A 24,947-nucleotide genomic window follows, 5' to 3' on the forward strand; every position below is an offset into this window, starting at 1 on the left:
TTAAAACTTTTAGTATAACAACCTGTGATGCAAGAGAGAAGAAGAATCTTTAAACCAAAAGGTTTTCATAAACTTAAACTTCTTAAAAAACTTATTTATCATCATGNAGGTTGTAGACGGAGGGTCATGGGATCCTTTGGTTAGTAGGTTAGGGATGATAAGGTGAAAATAAAAAGAACAAATCTGATAATAAAACAATAAAAGTAAGAACAAACATAAACTAAAAAGATCTAGATAAGTAATAAAACTCTTAGTACAGCAACCTGTGATGCAAGAGAGAAGAAGAATCTTCAAACCAGAAGGTTTTTATAAAACTTAAACTTCTTAAAAAACTTATTTATCATCATGGATAAAAAACTTATTCAACAACACTTTGAAAGCACTAAAAACTTTTTAACCGAGAAAATACATCAGGAAACTGATGAAATCCATACTTTTTATCAAGACCCAAATTCAGAAACATACTTTGACTACAAATATATCTAACACTCCATTCCCATGGAAACATCTGGATTAGACAAAACTTTCCCTACAGAAATCTCAAATACTATACTTTCAAAGTTAGAATTTCAAACCTTCCAAGAAACCTTATGTCTAGATTCAATTACAGAATCTACTGGTCAACTTTTTGAAAAACACGAACNTTTGACTACAAATATATCTAACACTCCATTCCCATGGAAACATCTCACTCCGACAATGAGATTTGGCAATATAATGCATGTAAGCAACGTAGAATTGGGACATGCATGGCATTATATTTCCGGCTCGGTTGTGTTGGTTGGAGTAGGTTTATACTTGGGATCAGAAGTTTTCTCAAACAATAAAAATGGTTTATATATATATATATATATATATATATATATATATATATATATATATATAGGGTTGCACTCTCGTGCGAACTCTCGCCCAGGTAGGAAATGAGAACGCTCCACAGCCGTCCACGTGTCCATATCAACGAATCAGATGCAATTTTAAAAAAATGACGCGGTGGCATTTTTGTAAATAACTGGAACTTTGGTGCACCTAGTTTCACTTACAAGTGCACCTATTTTCGCACATATTTTTACTTACAAGTGCAAATAATTTACCTTATTAATATTCATACACCTATTTTAGCAATTCACTTACAAATGCAAGTACTTTACCTTGTTAATATTCATGCACCTGGGTGCAACCTAGGTGCACCTAGTTATAACATAGGTTGCACCTAGTTATAACATTAGTTGCACCTAGTTACAACATTAGGTGCACTTAGTATTGATGCTCACTGTACAATTCACTTGCACCTGTAATACATTTTACAGGCATCTACAATACATTTTACTTGCACTTGTGCAAGTAATTTACTGTGTTAACATTCATGCACCTGGTTGCAACCTATGTGCACCTAGTTATAGCAATAGGTGCACCTAGTTATAACATTAGGTGCACTTAGTATTGATGCTCATTGTACAATTTACTTGCACTTGTAATACATTTTATTTGCACGTGTGCACTTATTTTCACTTACAGGTGCAAGTAATTTACGTTGTTAACATTTATGCACCTGGGTGCACCTATGTGCACCTAGTTATAACGTTATGTGCAACTATATTCCGGACACGTGGCGCGCTGTGATTCGTCCGCAGTTCTCTCCTGGGCGGCCAGTACGCACCTGAACGCGATCCTATATATATATATATATATATATATATATATATATAAGTTCATATGAGAACCTATATTAATTAACATGTTTTAAAAAAATTATTTAAACCTAAGAGTTAATTTGGACACTTTATCTAAATTAGCGAACCGTGCATTGCAAACAAAATGCACACATGCTGTGCACGGTATCTTGAGTTACTTTGTTTTTTTTGTGCACCATATTGTTCTGGGCCGTTGCACAAAGTTATCAGGTTCACAAAATAAAGTAGGTTATAACCTGTACGCAAGATAGGTTTGTGATTTTTCTCGTGATTCAAAATAAATAAAATTAAAGTATATTGGTAGCTGCAAGATTGCACCATCAATAAATAAATTATAATAATTAAATTAAAGAGCTAACCAGGCTTATCCGGGGAAATGACATGAAGAACTAGGTAGCATCACAGCAGGCTTACGTGCATCTTTGGACAAAAGCGCAATTTTTTCTTTTTTGTTCTGAGCATGAAAGGGGTTTCTCACCTTCCCTCCTTCCAACTCTGCTCAAATTTTATGGTTTCAGACAAATCCTTATTTCTTGAAAATTTCTGCTTATTTGCAGAGGGTTTAGTCAAATTTAAGCCGTTTGTTTGTACCCTTTAGTAAATACCATGGCTGAGCATAATTATGCAGATAATGATGATGATGATGATTTTGCTCCTCTTCTGAAGAAGTTGAAGCTTCCATTCTTGATTACCTTCAATGATGTCAGGTTTGAGTTTTTCTTTTCCCCCTTCAAATATTAATGTTTTTTTTTTAGATGACTGATTCTTTTGAAAATTTGTTTTTTTTTTTCAGGCATGTTTTCAGATTGGATGATCTGGGTATGGAGATACTGCGTATTGCAGTCCCTGCAACTCTTGCATTAGCTGCAGATCCCATTGCTTCTCTGATTGATACTGCATTCATTGGGCATTTAGGTATACACATTTCTGAGAATCCACCTTGAAAATTTTGAGAAAACATATGGGTTAGTTAGGTTATGGTTAGATTTAACCTTTTAGTATTCCATTCTCTACTTATGCACCAATTCATATTGTCCTTTATTAGTTATTATTATGAGTTTAGCCAGCATGAACAGCTTACTTTGTTCGTATTTAGTAGATTGTGGGTAGGGACACAGAATTGAGCCTGGCAGGGCTTCTACTACCCGGCACCAGGCTCTGGTCCTCCAACCTAATGGACTGTTGAGTCATTATCTGTTGGGCAGGGCGAGAGAATTTCGCCTTTTTGGGCAAGTTATTATGAGTTTAACCTGCTGCATGTAAGTTAGATAGTATTTGAAAACCCGAAAAATGATTTCTGGAAACCAAGCTCTAGAAACCAGATGAGATATGGTTTTCGTCGGAAACCAGAGACCAAATCTACATTTTTTTTTAATACTAACACTCATTTTATGAATGGCATCCAGTTTTTTTTTTAATACATAACATTCAATTTATAAATACATTCATAAATTATACAATTTTACTCATTTTCCTGAAAATGAACCAAACACACAAAAACTATTTTCTAGAATGCAACCAAACACTAGAAATGAAAATGTTTCCTGGTTTCCAAACACAGCCTTAGTTGAAGAAGTGTATTTTTTTGCAATGAATCACTATTTCTTTGATTTGGTATGAAGTGAACTGCTGCATTTGCTTGGATAGGGAAGAACAAAATCATGAATGTTTTTGTTGTGTGTGACAGGTTCTGTGGAAGTTGCTGCTGTTGGAGTTGCCATTTCCATCATCAATCAAGCCAACAAGGTTACCATATTCCCTCTGGTTAACATTACAACTTCCTTTGTTGCAGAGGAAGGCACTGCTAAAAAGATTAGTGAGTCGTCAAGAAGCGAGGGCTCGGGTAAAGGATCAGCCAAGGGTTATGAACTGATAGAACTAAAGCCAGAAGAAGATTCTGATCTTGAAAACAAGGAGAATGCATTTGCACCAGAAAATGGTATATAGATAATAGATTAATAGATGCACTCTTAGAAATAAATTTGATTTGGCTATCCTAGTTGAAGTAAATTTTAATCCTATTAGTTTGTGGTCTGCAGTTGTTTCATCAAATTCTAAAACAACTGTGCCTCAATCTCCGATTGCTACTTGGATTGGTGGAGGAAAAGGAAAAGTTAAGCGTGAGAAACAACAGATCCCTTCTGCATCAACTGCATTAATAATGGGTTGCGTTCTTGGCCTTCTCCAAACAGTCATCCTCATAGTTCTGGCAAAACCACTTTTGAGCTTAATGGGTGTCAAATCTGTGAGTTTTCTTCTAGTTTTCAGTTGTCACCAACATTTCATATAGGCCCGATTTCCTTCCTTGACCTCAGAAGTTCATTAGTGTGACATATATTTGCAGAAACATTAACAACTTTTCTTGATTTTCATTAAACCATATAGGAATCTCCAATGTTAAACCCTGCACGAAAGTATCTAACTCTGAGAGCACTTGGAGCCCCCGCAGTTCTTCTGTCCTTGGCAATGCAAGGGATCTTTCGCGGTCTAAAGGATACTACAACCCCTTTATATGCCACTGGTGAGTAGTAGCAAATCTGTATGGTTGTTTAAAGTTAGTTTCGGTATCATTCTTAGTGTCTTCAATGGCTAAAATCATCAAGAATTTCATGAATTTTCTGGGCTAACAGCTGCAGGCAATTCAACAAACATAATCTTGGATCCAATCTTTATATTTGCTTGTCGTTTGGGTGTTAGCGGGGCTGCTGTTGCTCATGTAATCTCTCAGTAAGCCCTTGCATCAGAACTCGATTCACATACACTCTGATCTCTAATTTTCTGTTTGGTATTGTCGTAAGTTTCTTAACACCCCGTCGCCTTTTCTAACAGGTACTTATTAGCACTGATCCTGTTTTGCAAGTTGATGCAAGAAGTTGAGTTGTTACCACCGAGTTCTAAAGATTTGCAGTTCAGTAAATTTCTCAAGAATGGTAAGAGACTCTTGAGTCTTGACTAATCATTCCCATTAGATTCCCGGGTGCTTATTATAATGTTCGTGGAATTTTTCTGCAGGATTCTGGTTACTTGCACGGGTCATAGCCGCGACATTTTGTGTGACCCTGGCTGCTTCTCTGGCTGCACGACAAGGCTCGACCCCTATGGCCGCGTTTCAAGTCTGCTTGCAGGTCTGGTTGACTTCATCACTGCTCGCTGATGGCTTGGCCATTGCAGGACAGGTAACAATAAGACATCATTAACATAGTATGTACTAAAATCTAACATTAGTTAAGGTGCTGATCAATTTTGTTGTCTTGTCTCGCTTTCTAGGCGATTCTTGCTTCTTCGTTTGCTGAGAAAGACTACAAGAAAGCTGAGACCGTTGCTGTCAGAGTGCTGCAGGTACATATATACAAATGGTGAAATGCTATTCTTTGAAAAACTTCGTATAATCTAAGACAAAAATGTTGTGTAGATGGGGTTCGTGTTGGGACTTCTGCTTGCTGTTGTTGTCGGATTAGGTTTATGTTTTGGATCGGGAGTTTTCTCGAAGGACAAAAATGTTATTGGCTTTATAACCATAGCAATCCCGGTATCTCCCACAACACAAACTAAACACTATTTTTTTTTCTTGTTAACGAGAAATCATTGTTTCTGTTCAATCTATCAGTTCGTTGCAGGCACGCAGCCAATCAATTCGTTTGCGTTTGTTCTCGATGGTATCAACTTCGGGGCATCTGATTTCTTGTACTCTGCATATTCAATGGTTAGCCTACATTTCAGCTTCCATTTTCATTTACACACAAAGAGAAGAGAAGAGAAAAAAAGGCTCCAAGAACTCATCCTGTTTTGTCTTTTCAGGTTCTGGTGTCTGCAATGACCATTGCCTCCGAGTTCTTTCTCTCAGAAAACAATGGTTTTATCGGGATATGGATCGCGCTAAGCATATTCATGCTTCTCCGCACAATCGCTGGCCTTTTGAGGTAACGTGGACACTTCTCTGATTAAACTTTTAGTTAAGACAGAACACATGCTTCAGTTAGCTTACCAGAATCCTCACCTATGCTTCAGCTAGCTAAGTTTGGAAGCTTAGGGGATGAGAATTTAAGGTTGTTTGGTTATGTTTTTTGTGTTGTGTTGATGTTTTGCAGGATGGGAACAGGAACAGGACCTTGGCATTTCCTTAGGGCTCGGACAATAGGGGAAGCCAATTTATGATTGTACATATTCTTGTATGTAACATTGAAACCTCAGTTTTGTAGGTATATAATCCTTAATGCAAGTCCATGATATAATTTGTCACTCTCTAGCTACTCACTTGACTCAAAATTCACTAACAGATTAATACATTTATTTTCTTATCTAAGAGCGCAAATTACATCGTAGATTGTGGTTTATCATGCACATTATAGACTATGAGCCAAGTTATGTACATATAGTTGACGTATTTTGTATAATTTGTTAACTAATTTCTCGATAGTTTAGTTTACATTCTTGATATTTAACAAATTTGTTGTGTTGAGATCATTCTTGAAAGTCAATACAACTATTACACACATCTCAAATTAAATATCAAGATTGTAGAATATTTGAAAGGGAAAATTTTATATAATTTTTATTTCGGTGTAAAAAGAATTTATCTTTAATTATTAACATCAGCACAAAAGTTCATTTATTGCAAATTAATGTCTTTTGGCATGGTCTCCAAGAATTTTAATTATTTTATAATTTCCTTTGTATATATGTAATATTTTATAACAATTGGTAAAATTATGTAAGTATAAAAGCACACTACACCAAACACTAGAATAATACATATAATTTCAACAGATGAAATAGAATTTTAGAATATATACATATATATATAGCTGAAAACATATAACAGAATAAAAACAGCTGAAAAGCTCAATCATACAACTACTTATAAGCAAACATGAATATTCCAAGTGATGAAGCATATATGATTTGGCTGAGGAAAATGGCCCAAGTGCTGGAGATTCCTTGTCCCAATATAATATAGTCATGGCTTACTTTGAACTTTGATGAATTATTAATACTGTAGAATATGATAAGGAATCTTATATATATATATATACACACACACACAAGAATTCATAAATAATTTATATTCATAAATGATTCATATTTGTAGTTATAACCTTCATTTGTCAAACTTGGATAGGTTTTACTAAACTATATGGATTTTGCTATTGTTGAGTCCCTAGTGGATTCACATCAAATACTAATATTGAAGTTGATAGTTATTAGGCAAATACTTTTATCAGTTTGATGCATTAACATTGAAATTTGTAGTTATAAATTTTATATTAAATATAAGTTATTAAATTTACAAGTGAAGGATTCTACGTACCCGCAAAATCCCTCTAGGGATAATGATAGAAAGGGAATTTCATAATTTGCGCAAATGCGGGGAGTGAGACGAGAATGTAGGGTTGGGCAGGGGATATATCCCCTTCCCCGTCCCCGGCTCCCCGCCATAGCCCCATTGCAATAATTTTTAGTGCTCTCTTTCATTTATTAAATGAGTTGACTTTTTAGTAGAGTGGTTCATAACTATTTTTGACCTCTTCTCTTCTTGTCACTGGTTAATTGACATATTCTATATCATCACAAGTTAACCAAATTAATTAGGGATACAACGTTTTCAAAAAGCAAATTAGGGATACAACCGAGTTAGTCGTACAGTTGAATTAGTAACCATAAATTTTTAAATTTGACTCCCCATGTAAGTTACCTATTGTCATTCTTTCTTGGTTTGAGTCGATTAGCTATGAAAAAGTTTAGACTAATTTTTACTTAGAATATATCTTTGAATAGCGGTTACGAATTATCCCATAAATCAAAATTAATCAAACTAATTTGTATCAACTCCTATAAAAATCAAGTGCATTTGACAAATTAGCATTCATTTAATGATACTTTATATATAATTGAGTAGGCGAAGTCATATTTCCATTATCTCTTTTTAATTGCAAAACACACTAATAGAGTTATTAAATAAATAAATTTTGATTTGATATCTTATTATCTTAGATGTACAGTCTTTCACTGTCATCCATACATTTTATGGGCCGATAGAGGCCCCGGATGGTCTAAGAAAATCATTTACTTACTTTTGACAAAATAAATTTAATTTGATGTAACATTTCTTTGACTAGTTAATTACTTCATTAAAAAAATTATTTGACGTATGGGCAACTTTGAATAGGTAATGACAAAAATAAAGGACTTGTCAGAAATGCAAGTCGCAAATGAGTTTTTTAAAATTCTAAAATAATTTTTTTCGTTAAAATACAAGAAACTTATTTGGGACAGCGTTTCTCGTATAAGATATGTGTCAAAATTAAAGTTAATTACTATGTAGTGTAATGACACATTTGTTATCATTTCAAATAGATGATCATAGCCTCATAGGATCGAACCCATATGGTGATTCTTTGGGCTGAAAAGACCTCCGGTGCGCAGAATATACAAGTAGAGGTGGAATCCTGAGGGTTTAATTAGGATAAGTCTGACATAAGTTGGGATACCTAATATATAAAATAAAATAACAAAAAAAAAACAAATGTTTCATTGTCAAAATCATAATTTAAAATCTATACTATATATAAAAACAATTTCCTCCTCCCAAATTTTCCCCCCAAAACTTAGAGGTATTTTGGTAAAATCATTTATTTTATTTATTTATTATTTTATTATTTTATTAATTATCCATCCTATAATATTATTATGGTAATATATGATGATGATAATATGATAATATGGTAATATTGTTAATATTAATGGGTGATGGGTGATTAGTGATATATAATTGATAATTGATAATATGGTATATGGTATTATTCTTAATATTAATATATTAATATATACTAATATTAATTAATTAATTGGTGATTATTTTAAAAAAGAATAATTAATTGGTGATTGGTGATTAGTGATATGATAATCTATATCTATATCTATATATCTATATATATTTATATAATTGACATGTAATTAACTATATTAGAATGAAAAAATTATATAATATTGTAGTAAAATTTTTACATGTCAATCATCTATATTTACATAAAATTAAAATTAATTATACTTTCCTTTTGAAAAAACTTCCATATTATGTTTATCCTCCACTATATAATGATGAGAAATGACTCTTCTCTCACAACGTACCAATATCTGTGCTCTCACTATTAGTTAGAGATCTATAATCTGTAATTCTATGAAGTCGAAGATCGAACTTTAACACGCGTAGAATTGTTATGGTATGCGGTATGATTTAATTTTTAGTTGATTCATTCTGCATGTTGGAGATCCTTATGATGTAGTCTGCATTCCATAGAGTATTTTGTAGTACTGTGATTTAGTTTGATTTTAACAGCTCAATATGCTTTAATTTTTGCTGATAAGGTTTCAAGTAGCTAGGCCAATTTTGCCATGTGCGTATCACGTATGTAAAATTACAATTTTTAGAGTGATTGTAGTGAACAATCAAATGTTTTCTATAATTATATATTTTAATCACATTACTTTGATTGGTAATTTCTAATGGAAAAACATTGTATTGTAACTTTGTATTACAAGATTTTGAATGATAATACCTTATTTAACTATCCATCTTTTTAGTTGTACTGTGTAAAATAACTAGCAATCTACGGATGCTCATCTATATATTGTAGAATTTGCAATCTTGATCTTCCCCATTTACGGATGCTTATGTAATTTGGTAAAAATGGTGGTTACTATACTTGAATAAATCCTCAATTATTCATTCCAATTGTTCGTTTTACCATTCCAATTCTTCATTTTATAAAAAATGGTGCATTGGAAGCTAAACATGGGTCATTGTATCATTGATTGTTGATTCCAATTATTATTAATCTTTATCATTAATTGCACAATACTAATTCACACTTATTAGTTAAAAAATGGTGATTACTATATACTTGAATAAATGAAATAATAATATTAAATTTTGTAACCTCGATTTAAAATCTATTATGTTAATATAATAATAATAATAATAAATAATAATAATAATAATAATAATATAATACTCCGTAGTAATAATAATCTAAAATTCTTAATATAATTTCTAATCTATACTATATATAAAAATAATATCCTCCTCCCAAGTTTTCCCGCCCAAACTCAGGGGCATTTTAGTAAAATGAAATTAATAATTATTTTATGGTTATTTTATTAATTAACTATATATATTTTCATAAAATTTATTTCCATAATCCCAAGAAAATTAAAACATAAAGCATTCTTCCTAATTTTATTCCATATGGTTATTTTATTAATTAACTATATATATTTTCATAAAATTTATTTCCATAATCCCAAGAAAATTAAAACATAAAGCATTCTTCCTAATTTTATTCCATATGGTTATTTTATTAATTAACTATATATATTTTCATAAAATTTATTTCCATAATCCCAAGAAAATTAAAACATAAAGCATTCTTCCTAATTTTATTCCATATGGTTATTTTATTAATTAACCATTTATATATTTCCACAAAATTTATTGCCAATTACCAAAAAAAAATTAAAACCTATACTCCAATATCATTCTTCCTAATTTTAAGTATCATTCTTCCTAATTTTATTCCAACAGATTTAAGTTAACGGCAATTTCTCTCATATAAGTTCCGAGCATGAGAGATTGTTCCCTCACAACTTCTGAACTCGGCAAAGTCGGCATTCGTTTCATACGTTTCCGATCACAACTCCGATGGACAAGCTCAAGACTCACAAGTAAGTGAAAATCCTTTGATTTCTTTCTTTATTTTCATGGTTATGCTTTGTTGTTCTTCCTTTATTTCATCATTTAGTTTCTGATTTCGTGTTAACAATTTATTTTAAAATTTTTTGTAATTCAATTCGGTGATATATCGTTTCCTAGCGATAACGAAGCCATCTAACTCCTCTGAGAAAGCTACGGTGGTGCATGCACCGACCTACTTGAATCGGTTTAGAAAGATGGTTTCCAATGTGTCGTCTCCGGCACCGGTAAATCACAAACATTCATCGGCGTCATCTAGGGTAAACGATAGGGGTTAGCGGAGGAAGAGGAGAAAGAGCATACCATATTCTCCCCCACAAGTGAAGCAGAAGAAAGATTTTGTTGACTACAAGTGAGTGGATGGGAAAAAGGTAAACGTGGTTCAAGGTCGTGAATTACATATTGGGGTTTTCGACGCGGAAGAACTGATGAAGATTGTTGAGTGCTTTTACCAGTATCAGCAATTGGGTCAGGAAGGGCAATGGATGAGGATCAAATGGAGTGCAAGGGTTTAATTCAGTTGTTGTTACAATTATGTAGTGTGGTAAAATTACATATTTTTCTATTTCTAAAAGTTATTTTTTTGGAGAAGTTTTTGCGTGTTTCTTTTTTAATTTGGTTTGGTTGTTGTTATAAATATTTTGTAGTAAAATTATTTGCTATTCCTATCCCTTAATTGTGTTTCTTTTGAAAAGTTTATCTTATACTCTTGCATATTATTATGATTTTGTGGTACGATAAAAATAGTAATCCTCCCGGCATGGTATAATCAGAGATGAAGAAGTAGATCTATTGCATGAATAGTAATAATATAAATTTTATACATTGATATAATCTTGTGTTAAGATAATAATAATAATAATAATTTAGAATTCTTAATATAATTTCCTAATATTAATAATAATAATAATTCAAAATGCTTAATATAAGTTCCTAATTAATTTTTTCTATTAAATCTGTTTATAACGGTAATTACAAATATAGTATTAAGAAAAATTAGTAGGATTGATAATCAATTTCCTAATATAATTTTTTATCTTACCTAAAAGGCTTCCTCCCAATTTGTTTTTTTAGTACTACCTATCATATTTTAATTAATTGATACTTTTCCTAATATATCTAACCAAAAAGGTTTCATCATTTTTTGATAATACTGATCCATATGTTAATCTGTTTATTTTGGTAATATATATAGGTAATAACCATACCATCTAAATAACCTCGTGGTAATTACCAACTGTATTTAACATCTAAATTTATTATGGTAATTAAACATTGAGAATTTCTTCTTATGATGATTATATTTTTTTTACTGCAAATAATATCAATTACCTGTGCATTTCCTTTGATTACTTTTGAATAATATAAAATCTTAAAAATTACAGAAATAAATGAATTAATACTTTCCGTTATTTAAATTTTATATTTTTATATAATCAGTTAAGGTAATTGATAATACACCTATTAAGTCCATCATATTAAAGGATATTTAAAAAAATTATGATAATTGTTCCAATTCACATATTATTACGCTAATCCACAAATTATTACGTCCATACAATTATGCAAATTATTCAAATTCACAGATTATTACACATAAAATTATGCTAATAGTTACTTTTGAATAAAATCTTTAATTACAGTAATTAAGAAATTAATTCACACATTATACTTTTATTAAATTGTTTTTTTATACTTGCCATAATATAGCTTGCCATACTACAGATTTTATCTAATCAATTAAGAAAATAAGTGGTACACATATTACGACATAATTAAAGGAGATTAAAGGTACACATATTACATCAATAATTAAACAAAATTAAACTTACATGTATTATCTATACTCTATATAAAAGTAAAATCCTCCTATTTCATTTTTCCCGCCCAAACTTTTGTAGTCAATTAATTAAATATTTTATTGGCCAAATAATTAATAAAGTTTATTTGGTAAGAAAATGTAAAATGCAAATTAACTAATATATATTAATTGGTAATATTGTTTTTATATTCACGTATCAACACTATTAACAAAAGTAAAATTCTCCCCTTCATATTTTCGGCACAAGATAATATTATTAATTAATTGGTAAAAAAATTAATAAAATTTAATTGGTAACAAAATTTTATTTACCAAATTCTGTGAATAATTAAACCATTATAGTTGTGGAAATAATTGAAACAAATTCTGCGTAATTTTATAAGAAAAAATAATTTATTAATTACTGTTTTTAATTACACCAATAATAATAAAAATAATTTGAATACTTATCTATACTAATATATCTAGACTACTATTAATAAAAATAAAAATATAAAATCATTATTTGTGAAATTTCCGCAAAAACAATAGAAAAGATAAAATAGAAAAGAAAAAGTGATATTACTAATTGATTTAAAATATAAAAGATCATAATCTATACTTCTATACTATATATAGAAAAATTCTCATATTTTATTTTTCCAGCCCAAACTTTTGTAGTCAATTAATTAAATATTTTATTGATCAAATAATTAATAAAGCTTATTTGTTAACAAAATATAAAATGGAAATTAACTAATATCAATTAATTGGTAATATCGTTGCTATATTCATGTATCAACACTATTAATTAAAGTAAAATCATTTATCGGAAAAGGAAAATGATATTACTAATTGACCGAAAATTATTTTAAAACTTTAATAAAAAATAATTATACTTTCATTTTGAACACTTTAAGTTATTTAAACTTTTAAAAAAAATTAATTAAACATGGGTTGTTAGATTTTTATAATAATCAAAATTAATTCATTCAAATATGGATTTGAATGAGGAAGATAAAAGTAAATGTAATTATAATTGCCTAATAATTATTATGGTAATTAAGCTAAACATTGGTTGTTGAATTTATTTTTATAATAATTAAAATTAAATTATTTCTCATTTTTCTCATATTTATTTTAGTAATAATATAATTACATAAGTCATATTACTTATAGATCTTTTTAAGATAATTGTAGATAAACAAGTCATATATTATTCAATTAATTGAGTAATACTTTAGCACTAATCTTATAATCAAATAAATGTACACGTTCAATATTAGAATTTTTTATAATTTCGTATTTATTTTTATTATCTCAATATATAATAAAAAAATGTATACATGCATCGTACGGGTAATTGGACAATTATTTGTTGTTAGGCAAAAGGGTCAAATAGACCCATGTACTAACACTGATTGTTCATCCAACACCATGAACTAAAATATGGTCCATCTAAGTCATTATACTCTTAATTATTTTTCATCTAGCATTTTTAGCCAATTTCTAACAAGTAACCCATCTAATTTGTTGACATGGAAAAATAAAATAATAAAAAATGATGACATGTTATTTATATGAATGTTTTGGATGATTTTACCCTATTTCATTAATGAAGAAAATGATTTCTTGCAATGAAATAGAGTAGAAGTCAAAGTTGTTATATAATGTTTTAATTACAGTGTACTGCACGACTGTGTATGTATAGTGGGATATTCAAAGTTGTTCGGCAATGAAATTACATGAAAATCGATATATTAAAATTAAATATAATAACGTAAGATATTATATTGGGTAAATTTTATTATTTTTAAAAAAATAATTTAATTTTTATATATCAATTTTCATGGAATCTCATTGTCGAACGACGTTGAATACCCCGCTATACATATACAGTACATTCCGCTATACATACACAGTACACTATAGTTGAAAATTTATATAGCAACTCTGATTTTTGCCCTATTTCTTTCCAAGAAATCATCCAAAAATATAATATCTTAAGTTATTCAATTATCCAAAAATTCAAAAATATTAATTTATTTTTAAAATAAAATNAATATTATTCCTAATATATTTTATCTAAAAGGCTTCCTTCCTTTTTTATAACATTGTTCCATATGTTAATCCGTTTAATATGCTAATCTATATAGGTAATTACCATATACTATTTACCATCTAAATAATCTGTGGTAATTACACTATATTTAACATCTAAATTTATTATGGTCATTAAACATAGAGATTTCATTCTTACGATGATTTTATATATTTTTACTTCAAATAATGTCAATTACCCGTGCATTTCATTTGATTACTTTTGAATAAAATCTTAAAAATTATGACAACTAATGAATTAATATTGTTGTTCGTAATATAAATTTTATCAAATCAGTTAACGAAATTGATAATACACATATTACATCCATAATTAGAGGAGATTAACAAAATTATGATAATTATTTCAATTCACGTATTATTATGCTAATTCACATATTATTACGTCAATACAATTATGTAAATTATTTCAATTCACAGATTATTACACATATAAAATTATGCTAATGGTTACTTTGGAATAAAATCTTAATAATTATGGTCATAATTAGTTCAAACATTATACTTTCATTAAACGGTTTTTTATACTTGCCGTAATTTTATCTAATCAATTAAAGAAATTAATGATACACATATTACGGACATAATTAAAGAAAATTAAACATACACATATATATTACGGATAAAATTAAAGAAAATTAAACATACACATATTACGTCCACAATTAAACGAAATTAAAATATACATTATTTTTTAATTATAATATATACTCCTTAATTACTATACTTATTCATAATACATGGACATCATAATTAGCATAATATTAATCTATACTATATATAAAAACATAAGAATTGAATAGTAAAGGCATATTTTAAATTTTAAACAATAGTAAAGGTAAATTAAAAATAGAATGAAAATATTTCAATAATAATATTCTACATCATTAATTAAAAATAGAACAGAAATTAGGTAAAAATACCAGTGGATCTATTATTCTAAAAAAAATCGACTAAAAATGAATCTGATGTTACTAATTGATTGAATATATAAAAGGAAATGAATATTAATAATTGACTGTAAATAAAAAAAATATCCATAATTAACTAAAATGAAAAAGGAAATGGTCATTTCATTGCAATTTAATTAAAAAAAGAAAACATTCTACATCATAAATAATAAAGGCTTATTTTAAACAATATTAAAGATAAATTAAAAAAGGAACGGAAATTAAAAATGAAACAAAAATATTTCAATAATAATATTCTACATCATCAATTAAAAATGGAACGAAAATTAGGTAAATATTACTCCGTAATTCTTTTCATTTTTCCTAGATAAGGTTGCCTAATATTAATTTACACATAACAATTGGCAATAATAATTAAAAAAAATTAAAAAAAATAGAAGAACTGCCGGAGACGTCTGTTTTTTTTTAAAATTTTATTATTATTATTATTATTTAATTATTTTAATTAAAATTATTTAAAAAGTTTATTTTAAAATTAGTAACCAGGTCAATTTGGACTTCTTCTTTTTTTTTTTGAAAACATGTCAATTTGTACTTAATTGCATGAGTTTATATAGTTCAGGAATCCAATTGCATTCTTTTTGAGTTCGATGGCCTAATTGCAGTTTTGTGTGTAGTTTAGTGGTTTATTTGACCATTATTCCGAGAAAAATGATATTACTAATTGATTTAAAATATAAAAAGATCGTAATCTATATTCTATACTATATATAAAAGTAAACTCCGCCTAAACTTTTGTAGTCAATTAATGAAATATTTTATTGGTCAAATAATTAATAAAGCTTATTTGTTAAGAAAATGTAAAATAGAAATTAACTAATATCTATAAATTGATAATATGTATACTAATGTATCAACACTATTAATAAAAGTAAAATCATTTATCGGGAAAAGAAAAGGATATTACTAATTAACTGAAAATTATTTAAAAACTTTAATAGTTAATTATACTTTCCTTTTGAAAACTCTAAGGGTGTGTTTGGTTGGTAGGTTTAGGCATAAGGAATGGGTATGAAAGTGATTGCTTGTGTTTGGTTGATAGGTTTTGTGAATGCTACTATGGGTTTGGAATACCCCATTAATGATAAAACCCATACCCTTATTATATAAGGGTTTCATCTCCCTTCCTCCTTTCTTCCTCAACTATTAATAATCATTCTCATTCCATCCAACTACCAAACATGCTAAATACTTTCACCAAAACCCATTACCATTACCAATTATTTGATACCCATTCCGATTCCGATTCACATGTGTGAACCAAACACACCCTAAGTTATTTAAACTTTAAAAAAATTAATTGAACATGGGTTGTTAGATTTTTATAATAATCAAAATTAATTCATTCAAATATGGAGGAGGAAGATAAAACTAAATGCAATATGGGGAAAATGAATATACTTAAAGTATAAAATTATAATTACACATATATTAGTGTAATTGACTAATAATAATTGCCTAATAATTATTATGATAATTAAGTTAAGTATTGGTCGTTGAATTTATTTTTATAATAATTACAATTAATTTATTTCTCATTTTCTCATATTTATTTTAGTAATAATATAATTATATAAGTCATAATATAATTATATAAGTCATAATATAATTATATAAGTCATATTACTTATAGATTTTTTTAAGATAATTTTAGACAAACAAGTCATATATTATTCAATTAATTGAGTAATATTTTTGTACTAATCTTATAATCAAATAAATGTACACGTTCAATATTAGAATTTTTTATAATTTCATCTTTATTTTTATTATCTCAATATATAATAAAAAAAATTTATCCACGCTCGGGTAATTGGACAATTATTTGTTCTAATTCAAAGGAAAACATCAGAAAACATAATCGATCTAATCAATTTCATCAATTGCGCTATATAATATTCGATGTTATAATATATATAATTGTATATTGATCCAAATATTTTTTAAATATTATAACAAATCCATTCCGTGCAACGCACGGGCGAACATACTAGTCTTTTTAAAGAAAATTAAGCTCACTTGAATAATAAGTCATAAGTTCATCACTAATATTAATAATGAATTTATTAATGAGTCATCCAAAATCATGGACTTTTTGTAGGCAAAGCAAAATTCCAATTGACAATTGTCCATCAATCCAACCATTGAAGGCAACTACAAATCTACAATAAAACCTTTCACTATCAACATCTCGGCGACCTCGTCAAATAATAATTATTTTACGGTGTCAACATAAATAAATAAATAAATAAGGATATATTTTATTATATCTAATATTATTAGGTTCAGGTTCATGTATCAACAATACATTATTCAACAGATAATTAAAGATATATTCTATTGTATATGTATTCGTAAACACATGTACCAATAAACACAGATTATCTTTAATAATTAAGTTCCTGAGCTAAGAATAAAAAATTAAAAAACAAATGTCACAAATGGACCTTGGACTAAAATAGACCCAGCACAGTTATTTTTCAAATAGACCCTGGAATTTGTCCAAAACATACAAGTAAGCCTCTAAATTAACAAAATCTCAAATAAATCCTTGAACTAGCGGAAAAAAAATTGATATTCAACCCATTTTAACCCTATTGCATGTAACCAACAGTAAATTTTTTAAAAAAAAAATGAAAGTAAGATGGGTTGAATTGCATTTTTTTTTTTTAAGTTTGAAAGTCTATTTGATTTTTTTAAGAAGGTGATGTCGTCGATTCGTCAGTGTTGTTTCAGTTGCCGAAATTAGATCAGATGTTCGTCGGAGTTAGCCGGAAGTCTGGTTAACCTGCAATTACAATTTACTGATTACAAATATGTAAGAGGGCTTATTTGCTCCAAAATATGCATAGCGTTTACACGACAACTCAAATTCACATATGAACCCCTATATATATATATATATATATATATATATATAAGTCTTCGTCATCTCTAAACTCTGACTATAAACTACTTCCTATATCATTAATTATTAAAAAGTCTTCATTATCTCAACCACTTCTCTGCAAAATTATAATAAATAAATACTCCCTCCGTCCCTAATTGTTTGTCTCATTTACTTTTTTCACAGTTTTTAATACAACATAACAAATGATACTAACTTTCCAATTTTGCCCTTCAAAAGTAGGTGTTATTTGTACAAAGTACAATTGTACTTACCTCATTAATAGTCTAAAAAGTTGAAAAGTCAAAAGGGTAAATTGGGAAATGTAGAATGATAGTTATGTTCAATAAGAAAGATGACATTATTTTGGGACAAACTAAAAAGGAAAGTAAGACAGGTAAAATGGGACGGGGGAGTAGTATATTCTCCCTAAGATGCATTGAATGGTCTATTCTATACATTTTAATTTAATTAATAAATGAAGTCCACAACAGCCAAGTCATAAGAATTAAATTTATAGTTTTATGAACGTCCGCATAATCAACATCATATCAAAATAGATAACTCTAGAAAGAACAAAAATTTTACACTAAATTTCTTCGTTATTTAACGTGATAATATAAATAATATACTTTTTATTCAACATGATAGGATCGGTCAATTCATAATAACCAATGAATCAAAATAATTTTATTATTATGTCAATGGTGAAATTTTTTTAGCTATGTAACTTTGTCTTGTCAAAACTTGACAAGATTGTTATCTTCACCCATACAAATAAAGTAAAGATCAAGACAAATTAGACCGATTCTAATTATGGTATAGATTGAGTCACTTTTAAAGGAATGTTTGATCTGAACCACTAATATAAGGGAAGAGGCAATCCCTAATTATTTCGAATCAAATATGATTAGACTTGAATTAGTTGGTTACCAATCGTAAAGTAGAAATCATAAAAACGTATCTAAGGTCGTCTCACGTGAGATGCTTAATTGGGGGTGGCAGATAGCTATACATTTGAGCTTTGAGGGCTTAGAAAGTATCTCGAAGTGGTCAAAGCGGGGGATTTAACATGTGGAGGTGAAAATGGACTCAGATATAGTGGTGAGTGCTATCAACAACGGTTCGTAAATCACATTAAAGAATCTCAAACAAGATCAACCGAATAAAGATTTACGAGCCAACCGAATAAAGATTTACGAGCCAATTGATATTGAAGTAAATGTCTATCATGGAATAGAAGATTTGAATCCAAATCAAAATCCCCATAAAGTCTCTTTGTTGTATTGCACTTGTAATTTTTCAACCCAAAAATTTTGAATTTCTAACAAATTTACAATCTAATCTTCAAAGTTAGAACAAGTCCAAAACGGCACCGTCGCAATCAAGAAATCAGCACCCACCAATTGGGACCCACCACCATCACCTCAATACACGAGGATGTCCCAGCCCTATAATATGGACAATCTAAAAGAAAATTAAGAATCATAATAAAAGCTATAAAAAAAATACTAAAATCAATGGACTAAAGTTAGAAATACTAATTTTATATATATTTAAAGTTGGAAAAAAAGTTAAAATAGGCACCAAAAAATAATCACATCCTTAAATTTTAAAAAATTACAATTAAACATAATAATAATAATAATAATAAATAAATAAATAAATAATAGAGAGGGTTGAAGATTCATTTTGTGTAATTTTCTCTCTTACATTCCTCCATAGAAATTACATGACTTAGTGAATAAGGGAATGAAAATACAGTTAAAAGCTTAGTGAAAGGAAATGTAAGGGGGAAAATTGGTCCTACAATTATGTATTACAGAAATGAAACATTACACAATCTGGGACTGGGTTTTTCTTGGATACAGCCCCAGAAAGACAACAATTTTCTTGACTTCTGCTGCTTTAATGAAATAAAAGATTGAAATTTAATGAAACTTGCTGAGCTGAAACCTTTGGCCTGCCTTCCTTCTTCTGTTACCCCACTTCAGCGCTCCTTTTCACCGGCCAAAAAAAAGCCGCAAAATAATACTATATACTTCCCTAAAGACTTCAGTTTTGTCTAAACCAAAAAAAAAAAAAAATGATTACTTTTTCTCACTAGGCTTAGGCTACAAGCTGATCAAGTTGCATCTGCTCCAGCCAAGCTCCTAGAACTGAATGAGGATCCATGGAGTCGATTTGAGAACCGGATGGAGTAGCAGCAGTGCCCGAGATCGGGGCTGCTAACTTGTCTTTCATCATCTCGGGTGGTGATTCCTTGACAAGAGATTGCACCCATGATAGGTCAGGCCCTTCTCCGTTGTTGTTGTTAAGCTGCTCAGAAGACCTTCCCGGGTGGTGTCTCAGTTTATCGCCATTGACAGACCAGTCAATGTTTGAATTCAGGGATCCTAGATTGGACCAAGAATTACCTGCTGCTGAAGGGGACCCGACGATGGAGGGGTTGTTGGAACCGAGGTCCCGGGAGCTAAAGCAGCGTAGCTGTTGGTGCTGCTTCTCGGATTGAGCAAATGGAGAGAGGCGGCCGCTCATTGGGGATATGGGATCCACGCTTCTTGGGGACATTCTTCCCGGGGAGGAGACTGAGAATGGAGCCTGCAAAAGATGGTGCTCAACGTTTTTAGGAGAAAACACACTAGTATTGATTGGCGAAAGCATTCTCTGTTGCTGTTGGAGCTGATTGAAAACAGCTGATTTGTGCGAAGGGGAGAAAACGCCAGAAGCCACTGTCTGATCAGAGTAGCGAGGAGAGGAGGTGACCTCGTTAGAGAAAAGCTCTTCAAGGTTTGAAGGAGTTAGTGTTTTAGAACGACAAGAATGGTTCAAAGAAGCAGAATTGTGACGCGACTGTGAAAAACAAGCCAAGTCATTTAGAATTAGTTGCTGGGCATCAAAATCTTGCAGCATGTTCAAATCCTCAGGCGGGATGTCTCGGGCACTGAGAGAAGACCTCAGGCGACTCGACTGGAGGTTGCTTCCCGGGAGATGCAGAGTTGGAACGTTCGGTTGTGGCCAGGCTGCAGGTGAATGAGACATTCCATTGGCAGTAGGAGACATGGGTTGATTGAACGAAGGAGACATTACAGAGTGCGAAGATGGTGACCCGGGCAGAAGACTCAACGCAGCAGCCATGTCCATAACACTTGCAGTTGCAGCAGCAGACCTAGGAGATGGAACTGCAGATCCAGTAGAGACATACAGGGGTCGAAGCTCCTCGGGAGTGTGGGCAAAAAAGCACACTCGCCTAGCACAGGCGACTCCATCCTTACACAAGCGAGTACGATATTGAGCTGGGTGTAGCCAGCACTCAAACACCCCATGAGCATATTCGCACATATCACCACGCCTGCAGGCCCCCTTGCGAAAATCGGGACATGGCACACAACTGTAATGGTATTTCCTAGGATCTCTTCTGCGTGCATTCTCCCCCGGGTGCACAAAGGGGCACTCCGTCCAGTCATGAGAATAGGCCCTAGAACAAGGCCTCACCTTGAAAGAGAACATCCGAAACTCATCAGTTGAATATATGCTGTTCTTGATGTCAGGAAGAGACGGATCAATAGGGTATTCCTTCTTTTCCGGTGCAGAATTAGCAGGAACATCACAAAACTTCGATTCCCTTGGATAAGATACCAAGTCAGACGGTGAACATGGAGATCCATTGTCTGGTGACGAAGAGAGGATCGGTGAGGATGCATTCGAAGTGGTTACAGACACTCGCAAATTGCACTCCCCAACTGAACCATCAGAAGTATTGTTCAAAAGCAGCTCTTCAAGAGAAGCTCTACCGCCCGGAAGCTTAGGAGGAACAGCAATTACATCAGCTGGCCGCTGACCATTAACATCCTCAACAATCGGGTCAGCCCCTGCTGATAGCAGCAACTTCACCACTTCAGCAGCATTAACAGAACCACCAGACGTCGCACAGTGAAGAGCCGTGTACTTGTCTGGCCCACAAGCTCGATTAACATCCACTTCAGGCTGAGCGAGAATCAACCTCAACACATCAACACTACCATAAGTGGCAGCAACCATCAAAGGAGTCCTTTCCTCATTAACAACCTGCTTCGACCCCTTCTTGCGCACTAACCAAAGCCCAACCGAGTCAATTGCACACGAATCACACTCAATAGACCGCTTAAACGCATCTACATCATTGTTTGCAGCAAGCTCAAGTAAACTAGAAAAACAGTCATCAGTCTCAATGCTATGTTTGCCCATGTCCTTCATACTAGATTTGGTATCAGAACTAGATTGGTTGGTAGCTGAATCAGAATTTGATTGTTCTGGGCCACTGCACATGGTTCAGTCACCTGCAAACCAAGAATAGATAATATATCACAAGATGCAAACTTTCAAACTTCACAACTAATCTAAACCAATCCCAATAATCAGATCTCAGGGATCATATGCTTTTCACTGACAAGGACTAGACAAAACAGGAAAACAAACAAACAAACAACAATTTCAGAACTCATCAACACAAACCAATACTTCACCTTAACATAGATCTACTGCTTTGAAGCCAGACTCTCGAAGGGGTGAAACATATTGGGTACCACTTCACAAAAAAAAGGGTCAATTAAACATATCAATACCTCATCCAAATACCAGATCAGAAACAGAAAATTAAAATAAAATCAAATCAAATCAGTGCTACATATACTGTCTACTGAGGAAATGATTCTGATTTTATTATCTCCACTTTATCTACGTTCTCTCAGGTGCACACAGACAACAATATTATACCAAGTTTGAATCACCTAAAGAAAAAGTTAGACGGAAGAATATGTCTGTTAAAAGACAAGACATCAACTAGAATCGCATCGAAGCATATATTCTGAAACAGTCATTTTCCCCACAGTTTAACTCCCCGTATCTCAAAAGATCGCTTTTTTTATTATTATTTATTAAAAATAAAAAGAGTCATAAAGAAAAATATACCACCAAAAAATTTCACAAAATCTCGAATTTTACGCATATACACCACAGATCAAAATATGAAAAACAAAAAAAAAAAATTAATCCCAAAAACTAACAAAAATTTGTCTACTCAACCGAAACCAACACAGGAGCTAAGAGAACCCTACGTACCAATATTCATCAACAGAAGCGCCGCACAGATCCACGGAGACTTCAACACAGCAAGGCGGCTACGGCGACCGGAGATTCGCTTCCGATGTGGATCATATCCACCGTCTGTCGCTCCAACTCCAACAGCAACCGAGAGAGAATACCACTCCCATCATAACTCCTACACGCAAAAGCTCCGGCCTGCGTATACGTACGTCGTATACCTATATATATATTGCGTTGCGTGTATATATAGGTAGAGATAAACAGTGAGACAAGAAGATCGGAAGACAGTGACAGACCTAGAGAGAGAAAGCAAGAGAGAGAGAGAGGGAAATGAAATGAAATGCAAATGCAAATGAGAAGGAAATGAAATGGGAGTGGAGAGTCAAATGAATATATATTTGTGTTTGTAAGTATAGGCCGGTGGGTAGGTTGAAGAAGGAGGGACGGGTTACCGGTTCAGCAGGTCAGGGGTGGGGTGAGGGTGTGGCGGATTTGAAAGATGAAAGTAAAGCGGATTTAAATGGGAGAGTTGGAGTCCGCCAGTGAGGAGCGGACGCCCGGCAGCGGTCAGTTTCGGAGTCAAATCCAGAGAATAAAGTATGAACTAAAAAAGGGAGGGGTAAACTGCAAAAGGTGAAAATTACGGGTGTTTTTACCCTATGCTCCTTTTTATTTGTAATATTCCATATTGACCCCTCTAGATATCGCAAAATATTCATTTTCATACAATTTTAAACTTCTCTTTTTTATTTTTGCCTAAGAATTTTGTTAAGCAAAGCAACCAAATAAAGATGAATCTAATTCCACATGAAAACAAGCATGATTAGCATTCGTTCACCATATCAAGTCAAAGACTAATGATGCTGTTTCCGCCTAAAGAGCAAACGTTAACTAGAAAAAGACTAAATGCTAACTTTTAGGTAATAAAAACATTTAAAAGTATTAGTAAAAAAAAATATCACAAATGATATTAATTATTATCATCTAATCTAAACCTAAAATAAATTTAATAATAACAATTTTGTAGACTCAAATTAGTATTATGTTTTTTTGAATTACATATTTCACTACAAATAGTGTAATATCATTTTTATCATATAGAATTACTTTTATACTATTAAACTTCTATCAAATGCACAAATTTGTCTTGTTTAGGAAATCAATTACAAAGTTTTGAGTTTAAGAACCCAGATGCATTTTCGTATATAGTTCAATGACTAATCTAACCCTTATTTTTTAAATATATAATATATGAATTTTACAATTTTTCTTAAATTTTACTCCGTATATAATATAATACTTTTTAAAATATTTTAATGAGCTATCGGCATGTACTCTTTCCAACTCCTATAAAAGGTGTATTTAATGCGCTTCGAGGGGAATGGAAAAATTAACACCTAACTCATGCACGAGAGAAAGAGTTTCAATCTATTGACTATATCTACAACCGGACTCCTAGTATTTATCTATACTAACTAGTTTTTCTTATGCGCGATGCGCAAAAAATAGATGCCCAATATTAGTATTTTATATTAAAATTTTAAATTTATTTAAATATTAATATAGTAAATAATAATAATGTAAAATATTTTTATAAATTGGATATTTATATTTTAAAAAATAACTAACATATAACTCT

The 24,947-nt window shown here is 31.0% G+C and overlaps 2 protein-coding genes across 3 annotated transcripts; one reads left to right on the forward strand and one right to left on the reverse strand.

Annotated features, from left to right (window-relative positions):
- Positions 1-2,051: 2,051 nt before the first annotated feature.
- Positions 2,052-5,997, forward strand: LOC116015231 (protein DETOXIFICATION 43-like). Its single transcript, XM_031255257.1, has 13 exons — positions 2,052-2,401; positions 2,488-2,609; positions 3,382-3,633; positions 3,734-3,939; positions 4,080-4,215; positions 4,325-4,421; positions 4,524-4,624; positions 4,707-4,870; positions 4,962-5,033; positions 5,107-5,223; positions 5,302-5,397; positions 5,493-5,614; positions 5,783-5,997. The coding sequence occupies exons 1-13, from the start codon at positions 2,301-2,303 to the stop codon at positions 5,847-5,849; spliced, it is 1,653 nt and encodes a 550-aa protein (XP_031111117.1). The 5' UTR covers positions 2,052-2,300; the 3' UTR covers positions 5,850-5,997.
- A 13,901-nt stretch (positions 5,998-19,898) lies between these two features.
- LOC116016269 (zinc finger CCCH domain-containing protein 30-like) lies at positions 19,899-23,669 on the reverse strand. 2 transcript variants are annotated; one of them, XM_031256447.1, is made up of 3 exons: positions 23,324-23,669; positions 22,729-22,790; positions 19,899-22,542 (listed from the first exon to the last, which is right to left on the reverse strand). In XM_031256447.1, exon 3 carries the CDS (start codon positions 22,529-22,531, stop codon positions 20,333-20,335), a length of 2,199 nt encoding a protein of 732 aa, XP_031112307.1. In that variant the 5' UTR covers positions 22,532-22,542; positions 22,729-22,790; positions 23,324-23,669; the 3' UTR covers positions 19,899-20,332. The 2 variants fall into 2 exon arrangements, with proteins under 2 accessions (XP_031112307.1, XP_031112306.1); XM_031256446.1 differs by lacking the exon at positions 22,729-22,790.
- Between the last annotated feature and the right edge of the window lie 1,278 nt (positions 23,670-24,947).

The sequence above is a fragment of the Ipomoea triloba genome, chromosome 4 (genome assembly GCF_003576645.1).
Source record: "Ipomoea triloba cultivar NCNSP0323 chromosome 4, ASM357664v1".
Lineage (NCBI taxonomy): Eukaryota > Viridiplantae > Streptophyta > Magnoliopsida > Solanales > Convolvulaceae > Ipomoea > Ipomoea triloba.